Here is a 19716-nt window from a genome sequence, read left to right as displayed (position 1 = left end):
AAACACTACCTCCGGGCTTTCTTTATATTAGGGAAAAAAAAAATACAATTTAGTCTATCTAATATTATAAATATGTAAATTACCTTTCTATGGATTTTTTTTAGCAATTTATCATTTGTATTTTTAAAAATGTACCAATTTACCCCCCTGTATTTTTTAAGATTAAATATTTTACATCTATAAATAGAGGGGTAAATTGCTTCATTTAAAAAATATAGGGGGATAAATTATTATTTTTTTTATAAGAAGGTAATTTGCTTTTCCGTAATATTCACAGGGGGATAAATTACATTAAACACGTTTATATTATATTGGCGTTTAAGCATACTCATTACGTTTGTATAATTTAAGTTTTTATTATATTTATTTAATTAAATAAAATTTTAAAAAAATTAAAATGACCGATTGTTAAAACTGATAAAATAAATAAATTTAAATGTGCATGAATAAAGAAATGATTATATATAGATGAAATTGGTATAAAAGAGGGTGTTTTAGTCAATTAATAGTTTCTCTACCAAAAATAGTTACTTTAGGGGTCTCATCTTTGATAAACAACTAGTGATTTATGTCACACAATATGTATGTGCAAATTTTATAACATCATCTTTAAAATAAAATATTTACTATTTAATAAAATATACAAAATAATAAGTTATTATTAAATTTATAAGAAAAAATGAAGATGTATGAAAGTTTTTAACAAAAAGAAATGACTATAAAAAAGATAGGGGGAAGTGGGAAGTTAGATTGACGTGAGTAAAAAATTGCTCCTTTGGATTATGTCTAACTTGAGGTTTTTGGATTTGATTTTCTACAAGTCTTGAAAAGGAGACATTCAGAAAATATATTAGCACTTCATAAATTAAGTTAGCAAAAAATTTTGTAAAAAAAATAGAAAATCATCCCTGGTATTATGAAAAATGAAGCAAATATTTCCATTCTAAACCAATTTGCTTTATTTTTTTAAAACATAGTGAATAATTTGTTATTTTTTTTCTTAGAATTTTTTTACTGATTTTACTTATGATAAATTGCATTTAATCCAAAAAAATTATTTACACACAACGAGTACGTCACTCACCCCTAGATATAATAATTAAAGTGAGTTTCAAACCTTTTTGAGGTGGACACCTACATAGAATTGAAGGGCAAGCTTGTTGTCATCATTAATGTAATTATTATAAATAAGTTGAGTTGCTATAATCATAAAACTAAATTATTCTTAAATTATAATAGGATAATTTATAAATGGCTACTGATGATTTATGATTGTTATAGATTTTTTTCGGTTGTTACAAAAATTATAAATATTTTTGAAATTAACAATTATTTAGCAAATACTTTCATATAATGGGTTGTTACGAGGCAATCTTTATTAGACAATTAATAATTTTATAAAGAAATGATAACTTTTTAAATAATAAAAAATATTTATAATTAAAATAAAATTAAAAAGAGTTGGTTGTAATTTAATTTTAGGGATAATTACACTCCCCTCTCCTAAATTTGGTATAATTACACGTAGACCGCCTATAATTTTGAAAAATTACATCTAGCACTTTTGAGGTTTGCTTCCATTTAATAAATAAGTCTCCCATTAGTCAAAATTTATTGAACTTGTTGATATTAATAAAAAAATTGAATGAAAATTGATGTTTACCATCCATTGACTTATTACTAACTTATAACAGACCAAACAATTTTTTTCGTATTAAACTGTTACCCTTATAACGGTGGAAATATACCACCTCACATGCATTATTAACGCGTGAAGACGTGTGATGGTAATTTAGTCATAAAATGATTTATTTGACTTGTAATAAGTCAATTATGGGTAAATATAAATTTTGGACGAAAACAAACTTAAAGAGTGTTAGGTGTAATTTCTCAAACTACATGAGGCTTAGGTGTAATTATACCAAAATATAAAAAGAAAAGTGTAATTATCCCTTAATTTTATAATCATTTACATATTAAATACAATACACCACATACAAAACCTATTTGAATTGGGTGTGAGTTCATGTCCAGCTAGGATTTCTCCTAAATGAAACTCATGTACATCACACTAAGCAATCAAACAGTTGCATCTGAGATTTGAAATTCAGAGAAAGCTGTCCGTTAACGGCTACTTCCTGATCCCCATAGAATATGTCCAAAGCGCACACCGACCCAAAACCTTTTTACAGCCTAACTCGGCTCCCCTCCCCTCCCTTCCACTCCACACATTCTCCCAAATCAACTTCACCTTTTCCCCACCATTAAAATGCGCAGCAAAGCAAAGACCTCTCACGAAAAAACATCTTTTCTCAACCTTACAACATCGTACACGGGCAAACATTCTCTCCCCACAATGCCCAAGAAAAAGCCAGCCCTTCTCCACAAACTCTCCTGTCTGCTAAAGATCTCCCCTTTCTTGGCCAAATTGAAGAATCCCACAATCCCAAACCTCGTATTTTTGAAGAAAACGAGGAAGCTGAGGAATTTCAAGCTTCTCAAGCCCTACAACTATTACAGCTATGTGAAGGAGTATGAGTTCTCGCCCTCAAGCACTCCGCTGATTCAGTTTCAACGGAAGCCGCAGAGTGGGAGGATTAGTTTCAGAAAGCTGTGTTCCGATGTTGTCCTCATCTCCAGGTGTTTGGGAGGTGAAGGCGGGAAGAAGGAGGTTTACTGTTTGGAAATGGGGTTGGAGGAATCCTTGGATTGTGTTGAACCCGGATTTGGTAGAGAATTGGCGAGTTATTGGAGCGAAGATGATGATGATGAGTCGGTGGATGAGAGGGCTGAGAGGTTCATTCAGAGGTTTTATGAGGAGATGAGAAGGCAGAGGCTGGAGTCCAATTTTATCAGCTGATTTGAAAATTCGATGTTTATTTGAATTTTCTGATTATTCTTTTGGATTTATTTATTTATTTGTTTAAGGAAAAATGAGGGTTTTTTTTTAATGTTTTCAAGAATGTTTAATTACTGTAATTTTTGTTTCTTTTTCCTTTACTCCACGGGAATTTTTGAAGACGTGGAGAAAATTCTTGCAAGTGTGGTTTAAATTAATTTATGGAGTTGATCTTTGTTATTGTTGATTTATATATATATATATATTATGTGATTCATGAATTATTTAATATATTAAATTTTAAAAATTATTTAAATTTAATAATAATTCAAATCAATAAACATATTTAATTGATATAAAAAATAATAAATTATTATAAAAATAAAGATACGTTCACATTTACAGTACTCAAAATCATACCTTTTCGATCGTAAGGTTATTGCCAATCCGAGATTCCGAGTGGTGTAATCAGTGCTTTGATTTTTGGGTTCTGAATTTAGTATTTCTTGTTACCTTTCTTTGGGATACTTAACAAAATAATGTTTTTAATATTTTACGTTTCCTTTTTCTATTTTCTTTATTTTGTTGGAATCAACAATTTAGATTTTCTTTTAAAATTTTGTATGTCGTGAATCAATGTAAGTAATTAATATATATTTTTAAAAAATAATAATTAGGTCAATGTGTAGGTGCTTTTTCATTTTAATAACAGTTCTTGATTGTTCAAAATACTAGATGTTAATTAATTGATATATTTGTTATATAACTATTAATAATTAAAATTTATAATATAATCGTAATTAATTCATTGCAACGAAAAAGAATCAATATTGTAAATAATGTAACAATATATATCAAGGTTTAAAAGTTTAATGTTTTCAAAGAATCATGCTAAATTATTAAAATTTGTAAAGTGCAACGGACTATATTGAAATTTGTCATAATTACAAATACCTTATGGTTTGTTTAATATCCCTCTAGAATTATTGACAGTTTAACAAATACCCTTTATGACATCTTATTGTAGGAGGTATTTGTTAAATAAATATTAATTTGATGAGATTATATATAATTTTTTAAATAACGATAAGATAATTAATGTAAATTTCAAGAGAGCCCGTTGTACACTAAAATAAAATAATCAAACTTTGTATTTTCAGATATTGGATATTCAAATAAGAATAGGGTGACACTAACAAAATCGGATTCTGGCATATGTCCAACTGCAATTGGATTTTGATCTTCAGATCAAATTCTTTTCATGATTGGGGAGTGGACCAAACCCTTAAAGTTACAACTTTAGATGTGTGCAGTGCTTGCATTAATATTTGCAGCAATCATGTAATCCTGCGCAGTCACTGTAGTGTTTTAGTGGAAAAAAATTTTAGTTTTTATTTATCACACAATTAATTATTTTTTAAATCGTATATCAATCAATTTTTGAAACTTAAATATTTGTCTTGGAATTGATCTCAAAAGGGAGAAAATCATCAATCAGGTTTACTTCCTAAAAAATAGGAGGCAATAATAGACCTTTGAATCCGTGGAGGAGATACTCCACCATGAGTTACCGGAATATGCTCAGTAAATCGTCAATCTCCGGCCATCAACCCCAGGTAGAAATCATGGTGATCCATCTTTATTTTCTTTAGTCTATCTGCTTCAAAAAAATTCGATCAGATCTGATCTGAATTGATTGATGGTCATCCACAATATCTTGTCCTAATTTGAAAAATGAGCCTAGAGGCTTGAATTGCTTGGTTATTGGACTTGGTGGCCCTAATTCTGTCAAATCATACGTGTTTAAACCCTAATCATGTCAGATTAAATTTCCATTGGGCTAAGAAAATGCAAAAGATTAAAAAAAGAATGTCAAGTTGCTAGAATGAGCCCAATTCACTGAAGGTTAAAGGAGAATGGAACAAATATTTTTAATTATATTTTAATGGGCCAGACCACGAAGTAAACTTTGCAACTAGTCTAGCCCAACTGATCAGTATTGCATTCTTAGTTGAACCTTTCAGGCCCAGGTCCAGTTGTGCAGATCCAGATCAGTTTGATAGAAACATTTTTCTTTCTTTCTTTTTATTTTTGATAATTATTATGCTACAAACACAGTTGTGTGATAAATATGAATAATATAAGACTTGATATGGTTTGGTATGCTTATTAAAAATAAATAATTTCCTTTAAAATTGAAAAATATAATTAAATATTTATTAGTTATAAATTCATATAAAATAAAATGATGTTACTCTATGAAAAAAAATTAAGTTACCAGATTACATATATATATATATATATATACGAGATATGTTAAAACAAGAATTTTTTTTTTGTCCAAATCAATCATAAAGCAAGTATACTATGTGACTGGTTACTTTACCTGTATTGTACGCCAATCACGCGATAAATATATTATATTTGTCATATAATTAGTTTGGGTCTGACCAATCTCGATCATGTGTTAGCATTTTCCATTTAAACAAGTGGTGGTAGTAAAGGCATTTGAGAGTATAAATTATTCTAAAATTAAAATTTGTATTTTTTTATCTTTTCTATAGTATAATTCAAATTTTACAAGTGTTTGAAATAATATCTTGTGAATATTAGGGCATGTTTTGAAATATTTAATGTGTATCCATAATTAAGTATGTATGTGAATATCTAATTCAACCACGTCGTCCCGAAGTCCAAATTCTTGATTTTACTTTTGTTAAGAGAACTTAATCATGAGTTAAATAATAATTAAAGAATTCTTAAATGTATATGATGTGACAATAATTAGAATTCACCAAATATGAAATCAAATTATAATTAATAGTGATGATTACCAAAGGGACAAATCAGTAATCAAGGATAAACATTAATTAATTAATCTCTAATATTTAACTTATCCATATATTCAATAAGAATGATAGATAAAAGGTAAAATAGTTACAATAAATAAAAACATTATAAGTGATCCTAATTAATAAAAGGATAAATTACAATAAGTGTTTTAAAATTCGATATAATTATGAATATTTCTTCGTTATTTATAAAACTACAAATACCTGTTTCATTATTTGATAATTTTACATAATTTTCAATTGTGTCAAATTTAATGCGACTAGTTGTAAATATCGAGGAAATATTCGTAAATGGTTATACTACTATCTCTCTATTATAATCCTGGCTCCTTAATTTTCTTGAAATTGAGATGACTAATAGTTTGTTGACCTACTTGAGGCCGATAGATTTTTAAATAATTAAACACCAACCAATTAAAATATTTCAATTAATTAATAATAATCTTCCTTTAATGTTCTTAGTTTACATCTGGCAACTTTGCATGGGAGTTTGAAGCTTCTTACTTTAGAGAGAGAGAGAGAGACATGTTTAAATAATAAAAATGGACAAACTTCATAATGGGGCGGTTTTTCTATCTTCAATTGAATAATTGCGATATATGTATATATATTTATATATATATATATATCCAGCTAATGCATTTAAAAAAATATATATGGAAAAAGGTGCATAATTAATTAATAAAAATGGGAGCCTTGGTTTAGTGCGCTCTAAATATTCTATTTTAAATTGACGTGTATATTTTATGTATAGTACATTTAATGCATATATAAAATATGCATAAAATGTATATAATCTCTACTTCTGAAAAATCATACAATGTTATGTTGGTATGTTAAGTGAAATATAAAATACAATACCATTAGATTTTCAAGAAGTTTGATCAATAATTAATGGCAGGATTAATTAAATAAAATGAAATATCTTTTATTGTTGAAAGTTCACGAATTTGATTAATCAAAAGATAAAAAAAAATTAAAATGATAATATTGAGTTTTATAGTTCTTTCAGAGGTATAACGTTTCATTTTTTCTTAAACAACACATCGATTGTCTTGCCAACTTGGAATTGGTTTGGCATAATTCAATTGATTTCTAGTTTCATTTAAACCAAAATTTGAATTAGAGTACTATATAACTTAATTGTGAAATGAAGTTATATACTATCGTAATAGAGAATTTTATCGTCCTATTATTTTTTTAATATTTAAAGCTATCTTTTAAGTATATTCATTAATCCTTCAATATAATTTAATTATAATAATAGTTTTAATATTTTTTAATAAATTCATGATTATGACTTACTTTTTTTCTTTACAACATTATGTTTCTTTTTTCTCTTCTCACCATGTTTGTTTCTTTTCACAAATTTTTTATATTTTATTTATTTCACACTAGTTTTTTTTTTTTTTTTCCTTTTAGTATTATGTTCGCGAACTATGTACGATGGACAGTAGTATATATATATATATATATATATATATATATCATGAAAAAAGAAAGATGGGTAATGAAGAGGGATGAGTAGTGATGACATGGACATGATTACCTGAATTTGAGGAAAGCTTATAACCAGCTGCTCTCTCACTCACCAAATGGGACAAAGTCCAACAACCTTAGAATTTTGAGCACAGACCTTTAACTTCTATTTTTGAACACCGGAGCTACATAGGAGGATCACTTCTTTAAGACCCACACCCTCATTGAAGTTGTTGAGTGGGGGTGGATTAATTGGTGGTGGGTGATTGGGTCCAAGTTGGTTTGTTATATCTATATCTATATCTATATTATATTTATTTATATTAATATAAAAGAAAATTCTGATTTTACTTATAAAGAATGGTTACTTCAAAATATTTTAAAATGATATAACTATAAGTTTGAGAGCAGGAATTTTGAAAGTGATCATAAATTATTAATGTAATGGATGCATACATACCGCAATTTACTTTCATCTGCTCTAAGCACCCCATTTCTCTGCTCATCTCCCTTTTCTCTCTACCATTTCCCACATCTTTTTTGTAGGGAGAGAGTGAGAGAGAAAGATGGACAAATAAATTGTCATGCCGTAAAAGAGGTCCACACACACAACATTTTAGTGAAGGTGTAGCGAGCTATCACTTCCATTCTGCAGCTCCAGACTTCAAATGCTCAACAGCTTACCTGAAGACGAAGCTGCTACAGCCTTTTGCCTTATATATTAAATCGTGTTTCTCTGTCTTTACGTTTTTTAAGTAGATAGGCGTTTTCTTCTTCATGAGTCAGCAACCAATTGGCACACACGTGGAATTATTAGTTAGAAATGTTATCTTCTTCTCCCTCATTTCCGTCTGTATATGTAGCTTAACAACTTTGTAACCATTTTAGTTTTTCCAGATGAATGAAGGCAGGCATTCATTCTTGATTTTCACCATGTACCTTCTTTTTTCTACAATTTTATATTTTCTCACATGGTATCAGAGCCTTCAATTGAAGGTGTCTGGATATCTAAATTCAGTATGGATACTTGATACGGCATCTCTACAAAATTTGGGCGAAAAATGGCAGAAATGTCCACTACCTCGACACTGCCTGAATGGCTGCAACTCCATGGGTCTGATCACCCAGAGATGGCGCTGGTAAGCACACATCTCAATGGAAATAATTACCTCAATTGGAGCTTCAGAGTTAAACGTGCGTTGCGTGCAAAGATGAAACTCGATTTCGTCGACAGAACATCTATGGAACCAAATGCGAATGAACTAAGTCTGTGGGAATTTTATTGCTCTCTAGATACAATAGATTTACAAATGACTCAAATTTTCTAACTCAGGATTGAAGCTATTTCATTCATTTTATCAAATAGGTTTTTGGAGCAAATCAGCGATAGATTTCTATTTGCGGTGGTTTGAGGTAAGAAATATGAATATAATATATTATTTTCTCAATCAATAAATAGTCAGATTTGATAATTGATATATTATGTGAATTTAATATTTATATTCATGGCACACGTGCCATAAATTTGATTGCAAATTCATCCAAAAAAAAAAAAAGGTTAGAGACTAATTCATCACAATCATTGCAAATAATGTTATAAATTTAATTTCGTAAAAACGATCTAGACATAAAATTAAACAATGGCATAATTAAATTTCAGTCACAGGCTTAATTAATTAAAGTTTATAACTCATGAAGTGGTTGTCTACATCAAACTCAATTCACTGATTAAAGAAAAGTACAGGGTCCCAATCAACAGCTAGAATTTTGCATCAAGCAAAGTTGTGGGAATGGGATTGGTTAAGTTTTTCTTGGGTTTTGGCTTCGCTCCAATAACTTTTAAGGTTGTAATAATCTTAATTCGATCTCATTTTATTGCATTCACAAACATATGTCAAAAAGTTACTTGAGCAGAAGAAACCCTTTTTGCTCTCAGGTGCATGCACAAGTTTTAAACTCTATGATTGTGCTGGAAATCCTTGTCCTTTTCTCACCAAAGATGGACTCATTGTCATCAACAAACTTCAAAAGACAAGAAAAGCATCCAATCCAAACTAAACCCTACTTGTTTATGCTCTAGTGTGTTTCTTGATAATAACTTTTGCTCCATTGGTCCCTACATCACTCATTACTTGCTCTTCCCATACTTCTTTAATATTAAATCCCATAAAATTAATTTCTAGAATAGTATAAAAAAATTGTACCAATTTTTCAAAATGAGATTATTGTCTTAACATACATGATATGAAGCTGATCTCCAATAACCACACTCTGATGGCCAAATCAGTAGGGTTTGTATCTAGAATCGTTTAATCCAAATCATCGAGTCAGATCGTTCACGATCTATGCAAAAAGGTACGAATCCTTAACCTATTTCGTAAATACAGTATCCTTGTTGGAGACAAAAGGGAAACATCATGAATTTTACCACATTAATTAATACATAACAAATTAACTCCGTGTCACACAAGGGCTGTGTGTGTGAAATGTGGTTCTTTCTATTGTCCTAAAGATGAGGTTGGAAGCAGACCTACTCATCATCACTTTTCCAGATGCAAAGCCAAAAAGCGCTTAATAGGCATGCAAAACGCGGAGTTGGGGGAACATAAAACTAACAATTTAAGTCGCACTTTGCACCGAAAAGAAGTTGCCATTTTAAGTGGTGGCTGGCTGCATTAATTAAGATTGTAAGACTGTAGCTGTCTTCCCTTTTTGACCTGCAGTTTGGCCTTTTCTTTTTTCTTTTCTAAATTAAAAATTTGTGAACATTTTTTTTTTTACCATTCATACATTCAACATACAGAATTGAAACATGAAATCTCATATAAAAAAGTTTCGTATCCAAACTATTGAGTGATCTTCAGGAAGACAAATTTGTGTGGCAGCTTTAATTTAGGTGGTTATAACTTGGAATGCATTACAATGTTTTGGTGCTCACACGTAAGCTTCCTTACACACAATGCAGCTCATTGGTTGCTGACTCCCTCCCTCCCCCCCCCCCCCCCCATCCCCACAGCCATATATATATATATAGACAGATAGATATTTGTTAATTTAAACTAATTGATTGAAAAATTCTAATTTAGATTGAATTTGGTTGAATCTAAATTGATTATATATTAGGTGCAACACATTTGTTGTGTGATTGATATACGATTCAAAAAAAATAATCAATCACATGTCAAGGATATTATGCATGCTTCTTGATTCGTTTAATCAACTCTTTGACATAGTTTTTTCTTCTTCTGTCTAATTAAGAGGCTACTGTTTGCCTGATTTAATCTTTTGAAGAAATTTTATAAGATCATAAAATATTTTTAAATAAAACTTATAATTTAAGCTTTATGACGATGTTAAGGTAAGTATATCAATTTTAAAAACATCTTATAAGATGTTTGAAAGATTGTAAAAATATGTTATAAAGTGTTTAATAAGATTTTTCAGAAATTAATTTATAAGATTTAAAAATTTATAAGATGTTAGGAATATCTTATATAAATTAATATAATCTCCGATAGAATAATTACTTATTTATTTTTAATTATGATAATTAGTTATGATTAAAATATTATATTATAGATGTAATGTTAATTTGAATCAAAACACATGGATTATTAATTAATTATATATAATCCAAAAGGTAGGAGAACAGGTGCGCATGTGAATGGTCCCACGTTGTTTATACGATCTACATTTGTTTGAAATGTGTAAGAATGGTAAATATGGGCGGCAGACACAGACAGGCTGAAAATGGGTTGGTTTATTAGATGTTTCCAACTCTACAACTTCTGCAACCTTAGGAAAACAACGAAATGCTCTTTGTCCCGAGTTTCAGTTTGCTGTTTTTCTTAATTTGGTTAGACAATATTAATGACCAAATATTCATTTTTAATTGTAATTTAGAGTGTTGGTAATAGCTTTTGCTTTTGCCGTGTGTATAAATTGTAGAGAAAGTTATAAATAGTAAAAATTGAGAATATTTGAAAATGAAAATTAAAAATGGAGACGAAAAAAAAAGTTGAAGTTGGATTATTTGGAAAAATAATTTAATTATTTATAATTTTACCAATAAATTACAAAAATTGATAGAGAGTAATTATAGTTTTTGAGTTAAATTCACTTAATTTAAACAGTTTAAAAATAAAAATATTCTTTTAAGCAAATAAGTAGTTATTTTGATAATTTGCAAACACTCTCAGTATTATCAATTCTTGTCCAATTCCCTGTACTTACTTCTAGGGTTAATTAAGAAATTGTAAGATGAGTATATGTCCATATCAAGACAATCGAAGAAAAGATGCTGATCTATGGATCACCAAACTTTGGGGCAAATCGAAAAGCGAATGTGACAGTTTAGGATCCAGCTTCTACATTAAAGCTTTTCAAATATTGAAAGATCTCTAACATCAGACTACAATTTGTGATTGTACTTAATTCATACATTATATGTAGGGAAGAGTTACACTTTTGTGGGTATTAGTCAAATATTTGGTATGATGAAGAGTACATATGTAGTTTTGATAAAATCCAAAATGCACAATATCTGGTAGTAATTTAAGTAGAACGAACTGTATTTCAAATACAAACTTGCTTGTGATTATGATGACTAGTTTTCATTCATATTGTATAATTGGGTTGTAGCGATGAATACATTCTTCAAAAAATAGTTATCTCAAATCAGACACTTTACAATCACGGGAGACTCCGTGTAATCATATTTCATAAGAATTATTATGTTGATCGTCTCTTTTCTACTTCTAGCTAACAAAAAAGAATCTAATCCTCTAATTACTAATAACTGCAGCTATATGCATTCATGATAGTTATATACCTGCAATTCGATATTCTTCTTACGTTTGAACTCGATGCTTACTGTCAGAATTATTTAATTAATTCTGTATTTTTTTTATTGGGTCATTTTCGTGTATTGTCTGCCTCTCACCATTTCCTTGCTTTTTCAGTTTAAAAAAAAAAATAAATGTACATCCAACGTCAATCAAACAAACAATTTACAAAGTGGTGGAGCCCATAAATTCCGACTGGAATATCGTAAACTAACCCCTGCAGCTGCATGTAATAAATTTCCCTTGATAAAAAATAAACAAATCTGGAAAATGTACAAAACCCGACCAGGGAGAAATCAGCGGAGGCTTTCTAGCTAATCTTACTGCTCAAAACTTACGGCGCGGCTGGGGCTAGGCTTAGGTGTAAGTCTAAGCCGAATGCGTCATCGAAACTGGGCCCATCATCCACTCTCGAAAATCTACTCAGAGAAGGCCCATCTAATCTTCCACTATGGGCCTTCACGGGTTGTTGTTGAGGCCCAACATTTATAAGGCCGGATTCCCCTACACCGCCGGCATACGATAAGTTCCCTATACCCCTCCCACCACTCGATGCAGGAAAAACGCAACCATGCGATACGTTCAAGGGCTGCGCCGCGCGTGGGACGTAGACCCACGACGGAGACGTCGCCGCAGCCGCCGGGATCACGACAGAGCCGGCTGGGGCGAGGAGGTGGGCCGGTGGGGCGAAGGCGGAGACCATAGGGTTGCGTATGTAGGATACGGCTGCGTTTCTGCTGGCTTGCATTTGGGCGCGCTTCAGCTGTTGTCTTTCCTTTTTGTGTGCGTTCTGATGGCCGCCCAGCGCCTGTGAGTTGGCGAACTCACGGCAGCAGTAGTGGCACTCGTACTTCCGGCCGTCGGACGCCGGAAACCCGCCGGATTCCGGCGAGCCCAACGGTGTTTTTGTGGAGTCCACCTCTTCTTGATCTTCTATGACGTTGAAACCGAAGAGCTTTAAGCGCCCAGTAGTTGTGGTACTGTTGTATGGCTTGTTTTGATACTCTACTTCTGCCATACCAAACATATATATATGCAACTGTGTGTATGTATATATATGTCAGTGTGTGTGTGTGTGTGATTTTAGTGAGAGAGAAGAGTTTGGAGATGAAAGTGAGACAGAAATTAAAGAAGAGGAAAGCTAAGGGTGGGAGCGTGGTGTAAGAGAGTTGTTGGATTATGCATGTCTGGGGGTATTTATACAAGTTTAAAAGGCTTTAATTAATATTTTCTTATTATATGCAAATATACATACATATATATATGTATACAGGGGGGGGGGTTGCGGACATCCCAAGAAGAAGAAAGGAAAGTGCAAAAGTGGGAACAGAAGCAAAAAAACACTTGGGGACCCATTTTCTTCGTATCCACAATGTAGTAAAGTGACAAGAATATCCTCGGATTCTTGAGTCTAATTTATAGTTGTCTATTTTGTTCCTAGTAAGTGAAAGAATGTGATATGCATGTGAACAATGTAGGGTTGCTGAACCATCAAATGATTTGAGGGATATATATATATATATATATATAGCCCTTTGTCTTAAGTAAGAAATTTTCTTGCTATTGGTACCTCTTTTCTTGTTAGCAAGTGAAAGCATTCAATCCATTACAGACATACATATAATCATCAATCATGTTTAATTGACAACTAATTCAAAAGTCCAAGGAAAGTACTATAAGGGATTTAATATTAGATGATTTTGATGTTGCATCATCCATGTTCAAGGTTTGCCTAATAATGCCTCTCACTAATTTGCAAGTACCAACATCACATGTTCTAAGCCCTCAATATATGTATACATCGATCTCACCTCAATTGCAAAATCATTTCTCTTTCAATTCCTTAATAATATATTAATTTTGGTGGTTTTATTTCCTATTGCCATTCCAGTCTGATTGCAATTTCTCTTGTATTTTATATTGTATATATCATATTAGTATAATTAATATAATAATATATAATCATAATTAATTGTTATGATTAAAAATAAAAAATTATAGTAATTTCATAGTCACTTATTATTACTACACAATATTTTTTGGTCTTAGTTTTTGCTAAAATGCCAAAAATATTTGTGCCATGACAGATAAATTAAATTTTTGTGTTGATTTTATTTAGTCACGATTAATAACAATTTATAATTTTTGTTTCAGTATATATTCACTCCATCAGGTGTATAAACTATTAAACTTCACTATTTTATGTTTTTTTTTAAAAATTAATACAAATATAGAATAAGTGTATGAAATATAAAGTTTAACTAATTTAAACAAGAAAGAGGATGCAGGGTGTCTCTAGATCAGGATACAAACCCTCTTAAACTATTGTACCCTGAAAAACTAACGTGTTCCCCAAATTGTTAAGAACACTACTACTTTTTCCACCAATAAGAAATTTTTAGTATGGTGTTTGTGCCGTGTATAGGTTGTCAGAGAATCACAGCTGAAATGCAAAAATAATAATTATATATGGCTCAGAAATTTCAGTGCTTTTGGGTACATTTTGATGTAGTTTTGATATGTATTAATTGTAAAAGGTGAGAGAGATATGGTGGAAGTGGAACGTTCCCCAAGGTGGAGGAGGTATATATCGTGAACCCCATCTCTCTGCATCCTCTGCTGCAAATTATCCTCTCTTTCGCCAACATACTTCACATTCACTTCACCTGTCACTCACTCACTCACCTTCTTTATCTTTACATGTACTCATCTACATATACACCCATCATTCTAGGTGTGGCCAACCCAGATCGGGTTTATAATCAATTATATAACAATTATAATATATTTATTATATGATTAGTATATAATTCTAAAAAAATAATTAATTACATAATTATTTTATGATTGATTTGGTTCAATCAAACCTAATTTAGATAAAACAATTTCCACCAAAAGACTATATTTCATTTGTGCTTAAAAATATTAAATTTTTATTCAATATACATATATTTTAGATTTTATATAAAATTTTTTATAACATAAAATTCATTATGTTACATAATATATTCAAATTCAAATATCGATTCAATATATAATAATGTAAATCGATGAATATGTTCTAACGAAATAAATAAACAAAAAATTATTATACAAATAAACATATATTTACTTACATTTGTAATATCAAACTCACAATTTTTTAATTATAAAATCATTAATTTACTACTCGAACAAGAGTTGGTTAGCTTGTCCATGCTTATATGTAGAGAAAAAAAACGAAAGAAGATTACTGTAGAGGATTTTTCACAAACGCGCTATATATTGCCTATATAATATACATATTGTATAGAGAGAGAGATACGTCTCTATCTTCTAACATTGTAGTATACTCTGAAGATTCAACGTTTGCATTTGCTTAATTAGCCGACAGACAGGAACTACCTACCTTACCTTTTCTCTCACTAAAAGTCCTCATCAAAGTCAAAGCATTCATGCACAATCCATCACTTGCAAACCATATATGTATGTCTCCCATCAAATATTATCATGTTAATTAGACATCTACAGTGTAGATGGGTTCAAGATCTAGCACCGTGGATCGGCCATCCTCAATCAGGTTTGTATGGCCCACGTGTCAACATCCTATCCCCCTTTCTTTATCTATATATATATGTCTACCATTTCTTCTCACATATAAATTATAATATATATTTAACAGTACTGGTTTCTGATCATCTTCTTCGCTGACAAATTCTAGACATGGCCGCACCACACCACCTCCTATTTAAATTTAATTACACCCACTCTATATTTATGGCTTCATAATAAAGCTACCAATTATCATTTTACTATATATATATATATATATTTGTTTTTACAGAAAAAAATCAATTACATTCATTTAATCATTATATCAAATTATCACATTTATTAAATTTGGGATAAATTACATCAACAGTCCTTAAAGTTAACTCTAACTACATAAATACTCCTTATCTTCTGTAAAATTACAAATACATTCTCTTAGGGAATGTTTGGGTAAATATGGGTTGTTAGTGAAAACTTTCACTAAAATATACTTATAATTACAAATATAACCTCAAAATATGTAATTGTAATTTTATAATGGGATGACTGTGTATTTGAATATAATCTTACAAGGGTATTAATGTAATTTATTTGAATATTTTATTAAGTTTCTTTATTTATTTTTATTTTTTTTTTTGGGGGGGGGGGGGGGGTGGTGGTGGTGTTATATTTAGGTGGTACAACTAATATTAAGAGGTTGAGGATCCCACAATTACGTGGTGATGATGGATAATAGTTTAGGATGTCTGCGTGATTGACGTTGAAATCCATATTGTTTAGACTTGGCTTTACGCACGAAGATCTGCCCGAATCTTACTAACTACATCATACGAGGCACATAGATAATAAAGAAACATTAACTAAGAGAGAGAAAAAAAAAAAAAAAAGGTAGTACATTGATTGTATTAAATGTGTTTGATTCGGGTAGTATCTTCTCTTGACAAGAGGTCGAGCGTGTCCTAAACCACCCAGTGATACAATTTATGATAACAAAATGAGATAATTAGGCTAGTTAGGTGGTACCTAGCTAAAACCCTCCGCTACCTAAATCATTAAGAGTTAAAGTCGAATGTGATCTAAAAGAGTTAATATGATCGTAAATATAATTGATGTACCATAAATGCTTCCCAACGGTTGTATTTATAGGTCCAAATGTCCGTACATGGAAGGGCCACGTGGCGTTATCTTAGACAGGGTGATGCTAGAAGATCAACGGCTCAGGCTTTGAGTCTCGAATTCGGGTAGAATCCGGCAATTTAAACAATAAAAAGTACATGAATTTTATGGTATTTTTTATATTTTTTCTCATCTAGAGGGTATTTTCGTCCAAAAATCCGATAGGAGGTAATACCCCTATCATTAGTGTTAATCTTCTTACACCATGGAACATTAATGGCAGTGCTTAATTCGGCTTTCAAAGTCTTCATCACAACTCCAAACATGGCCCACCTTCCCCCCGCGGTTACGTCTACATATCAATTTCTTTTTGAATTAATTGTTATTAACTTTGGTCAAAATTCAATTTTTACTCTTAACAAGTAAACCTCATCTTTCAGGCATCATTTGATTGTTTTGGGCTTCCACCTAAAGGTCTTACCTAGTTTTACACCGTTGGATTTGCCAAAATAATAGACTTTATAACATGAGTGGTTATTCTTTTAATATTCAAATAATTATGTATTTAGTCGCTGGTTGTCGTTGAATTCTGATATTCTAATTTAATAAGCTAGTTTCTATTTGTAAATAAATATTTTTTAATCTTAATCATGATTACATGTGTAGGAAACTGAACAAGTCAGCTTAATAGATCTATATGGAATTGGTTTCGGTGCTGGCGTTTTAGTGGAGTACTTTATTTATTATAAAATGTGTTATATTTTAATTTTACTTAATATATATATTATGTATATAAAATAACTTTTAAATATGTGGATGATATACTTGATATATATATATATATATAATAATAATATTTACTGTAGAAAATGCAGACAAAATTTAGAGAGTGTTTGATATAATAAACTTACCTGTCGAACTCTAGCCAAAGTTCAAAAGCCCTTAATATTTCAATTTTCTCCCTATATCTATGATTTTTGTTATTTTCAATAAAAAATGTTTTTTTCTTCTTTGGATAACGCACAATATTTTTAAAACAATCAATATATTATTATAACATTTGGTACGTAATACAATAATAAGATAGTAATTAAACAAGGTGAAAAATCAAGAAAATAGAGTGTAGGTTGAATCTATATATATGTTTGAAATATATTGATAAATATTGGTATTGGTAGGAGAAAGCTATTCTTGAATTTTGAGCCCCCTAACGAGGTATGGGGAACTCATAAAATTATGCACTACATCCATCTAGAAATAGAGAACTAGGTAGGATTCCATTATAAGACCTTTTAATAAAACCTATGAATACAATATTCATCCAATTATTATTTGGGACATGACATAAGTGCTCATCACTTTCTATTTTCTAGGCCAAAATGTCATACATATGTGTATTTCATCATTTTCCAAAATATACAAATATAATGGAAGGAAATTACAAATATCATTATTTTTATCTTTGGAAATTGATTCTAATTCTTTTTTATTTTCTAATGTTTTTTTGGAATTTTTCACCTTTTCTTTTTCATTATTGATTATATATTGACATATATAAACGTAGTGGATGGACAACACAAAGCTTGTTCATGGTTATCTTTTTAAATTTAATTGGAATATGATATATCATATCTTGCTGCATATATATATATATATAAACATCAAAAACTCCTCATGGGAAACAAGGAATCAGTTCCAACAACAATTCCCTGACAACCCTTTCTTTTTTTTTTATATATTAAAAATTTAAGGTATGCTGCTGTATGCTTAAGAAAAACAGTACTGTCAGAGGAGCCTCAGGTTAGAGAAAAGGAGTTAAGCACATGCTGAACCCATTCTGCTGAGGAAAATACATGTGATTATGCACACAATTGGTCTCTCACTATTCAGACAAAGCAAGAAACCTTCTGCACATTCGCCATGTTGTCACCATATTCAAAACATATATGTTATATACAAATAGATAGATCAATAAATTTCGAATAGTTGGTACATAACTATACAAAATTTCATTACCTAATTGATGCATAATTTAAGAAAAGTGAACAATTAGTTTCAGTCGATCAATTACATTGCGAATACAATAACACTTATATGATTAACTATGATATCAGACTTTATTCATTTCAAATACATATGATGTTAGAATTCAGAGGTGAAGTGTTTTAGTTGAGTAAGTAATTAGTCAATTGTCCAATCAGCTTTTTCCAATTAGCTTGTTGATTAATAATAACCCACAGATGTACGTGCTTTTTTCTTTGTTGGGGGGGGGGGGGGGGGGGTGTTGGAGTTAATGGTTTCCAGCAGGTAGGTAATATAATTAAAAACGGAGTGTAATAAGGGGAGTTTAATCAATCATGGGTGTGTTTTGTTTTGTTGTTGATTGAAGTGATGGCGATATTATGGTGTGAGATTGCCCGAATCCCAAACGCGGCCCACCAGGATGTGTTTATCAAGACAATTAAGCCAATGAGAGGTTATTATATGGTCCTAATCTAAGATAATTGCAGACATGATCCTATCACAACACAACATCTCATCATTTCACTTTCTAGTCTATCTTAATTTCTTCCCTTTTTACAGCCATTACTTTGGAAGGATCCGAAAAGGGATGTACCCCCACCCCCTCCCTAATGTCACATTCTGTTTTCCCACCCCAACTTGTAATAATATCCCGTTTTTTGGATATGTTCAGAGTATTCATTTAATTATTAATAATAATAGTAATCCAAGCTAAGCTGATGTGAGTGTTGATGACTCATATAAGTCCCCCCATATATTCCAAGTGACACTACCAACCTACTTCTTTCATTTTAATACATAAAGTTGCATAGGGTGGGTGGAGTTTGCTTTAGGTCATGTGAACTGACTCCTCCATCCATCTCTCTCTCTCTCTCTCTCTATATATATATATATATACACTTAAAACTTATATACATTTAATAACCGTAAATTTCAGTCACCTCCCCTCAAATTTAATATAATTACAAATATTTTATCATTATTTAAAAAATTATAAATACTATATAATTTTAACATTTGTATAACAACGAAC

At 30.6% G+C, this 19716-nt stretch overlaps 2 protein-coding genes across 2 annotated transcripts; one reads left to right on the top strand and one right to left on the bottom strand.

Moving 5' to 3' along the window:
• The first annotated feature begins 2197 nt into the window (after positions 1-2197).
• LOC105156367 (cotton fiber protein) lies at positions 2198-3079 on the top strand. The gene has a single exon (XM_011072482.3). It carries the CDS (start codon positions 2270-2272, stop codon positions 2858-2860), a length of 591 nt encoding a protein of 196 aa, XP_011070784.1. The 5' UTR covers positions 2198-2269; the 3' UTR covers positions 2861-3079.
• Positions 3080-12238: 9159 nt separating this feature from the next.
• LOC105156366 (zinc finger protein GIS3-like) lies at positions 12239-13201 on the bottom strand. Its single transcript, XM_011072481.3, has one exon. It carries the CDS (start codon positions 13039-13041, stop codon positions 12349-12351), a length of 693 nt encoding a protein of 230 aa, XP_011070783.1. The 5' UTR covers positions 13042-13201; the 3' UTR covers positions 12239-12348.
• Positions 13202-19716: the final 6515 nt, after the last annotated feature.

The sequence above is a fragment of the Sesamum indicum genome, linkage group LG2 (genome assembly GCF_026168435.1).
Source record: "Sesamum indicum cultivar Baizhima isolate 11 linkage group LG2, ASM2616843v1, whole genome shotgun sequence".
NCBI lineage: Eukaryota > Viridiplantae > Streptophyta > Magnoliopsida > Lamiales > Pedaliaceae > Sesamum > Sesamum indicum.
Note: the sequence above shows the minus strand (reverse complement) of the source record. Positions and strands in the feature narration are given on the sequence as shown.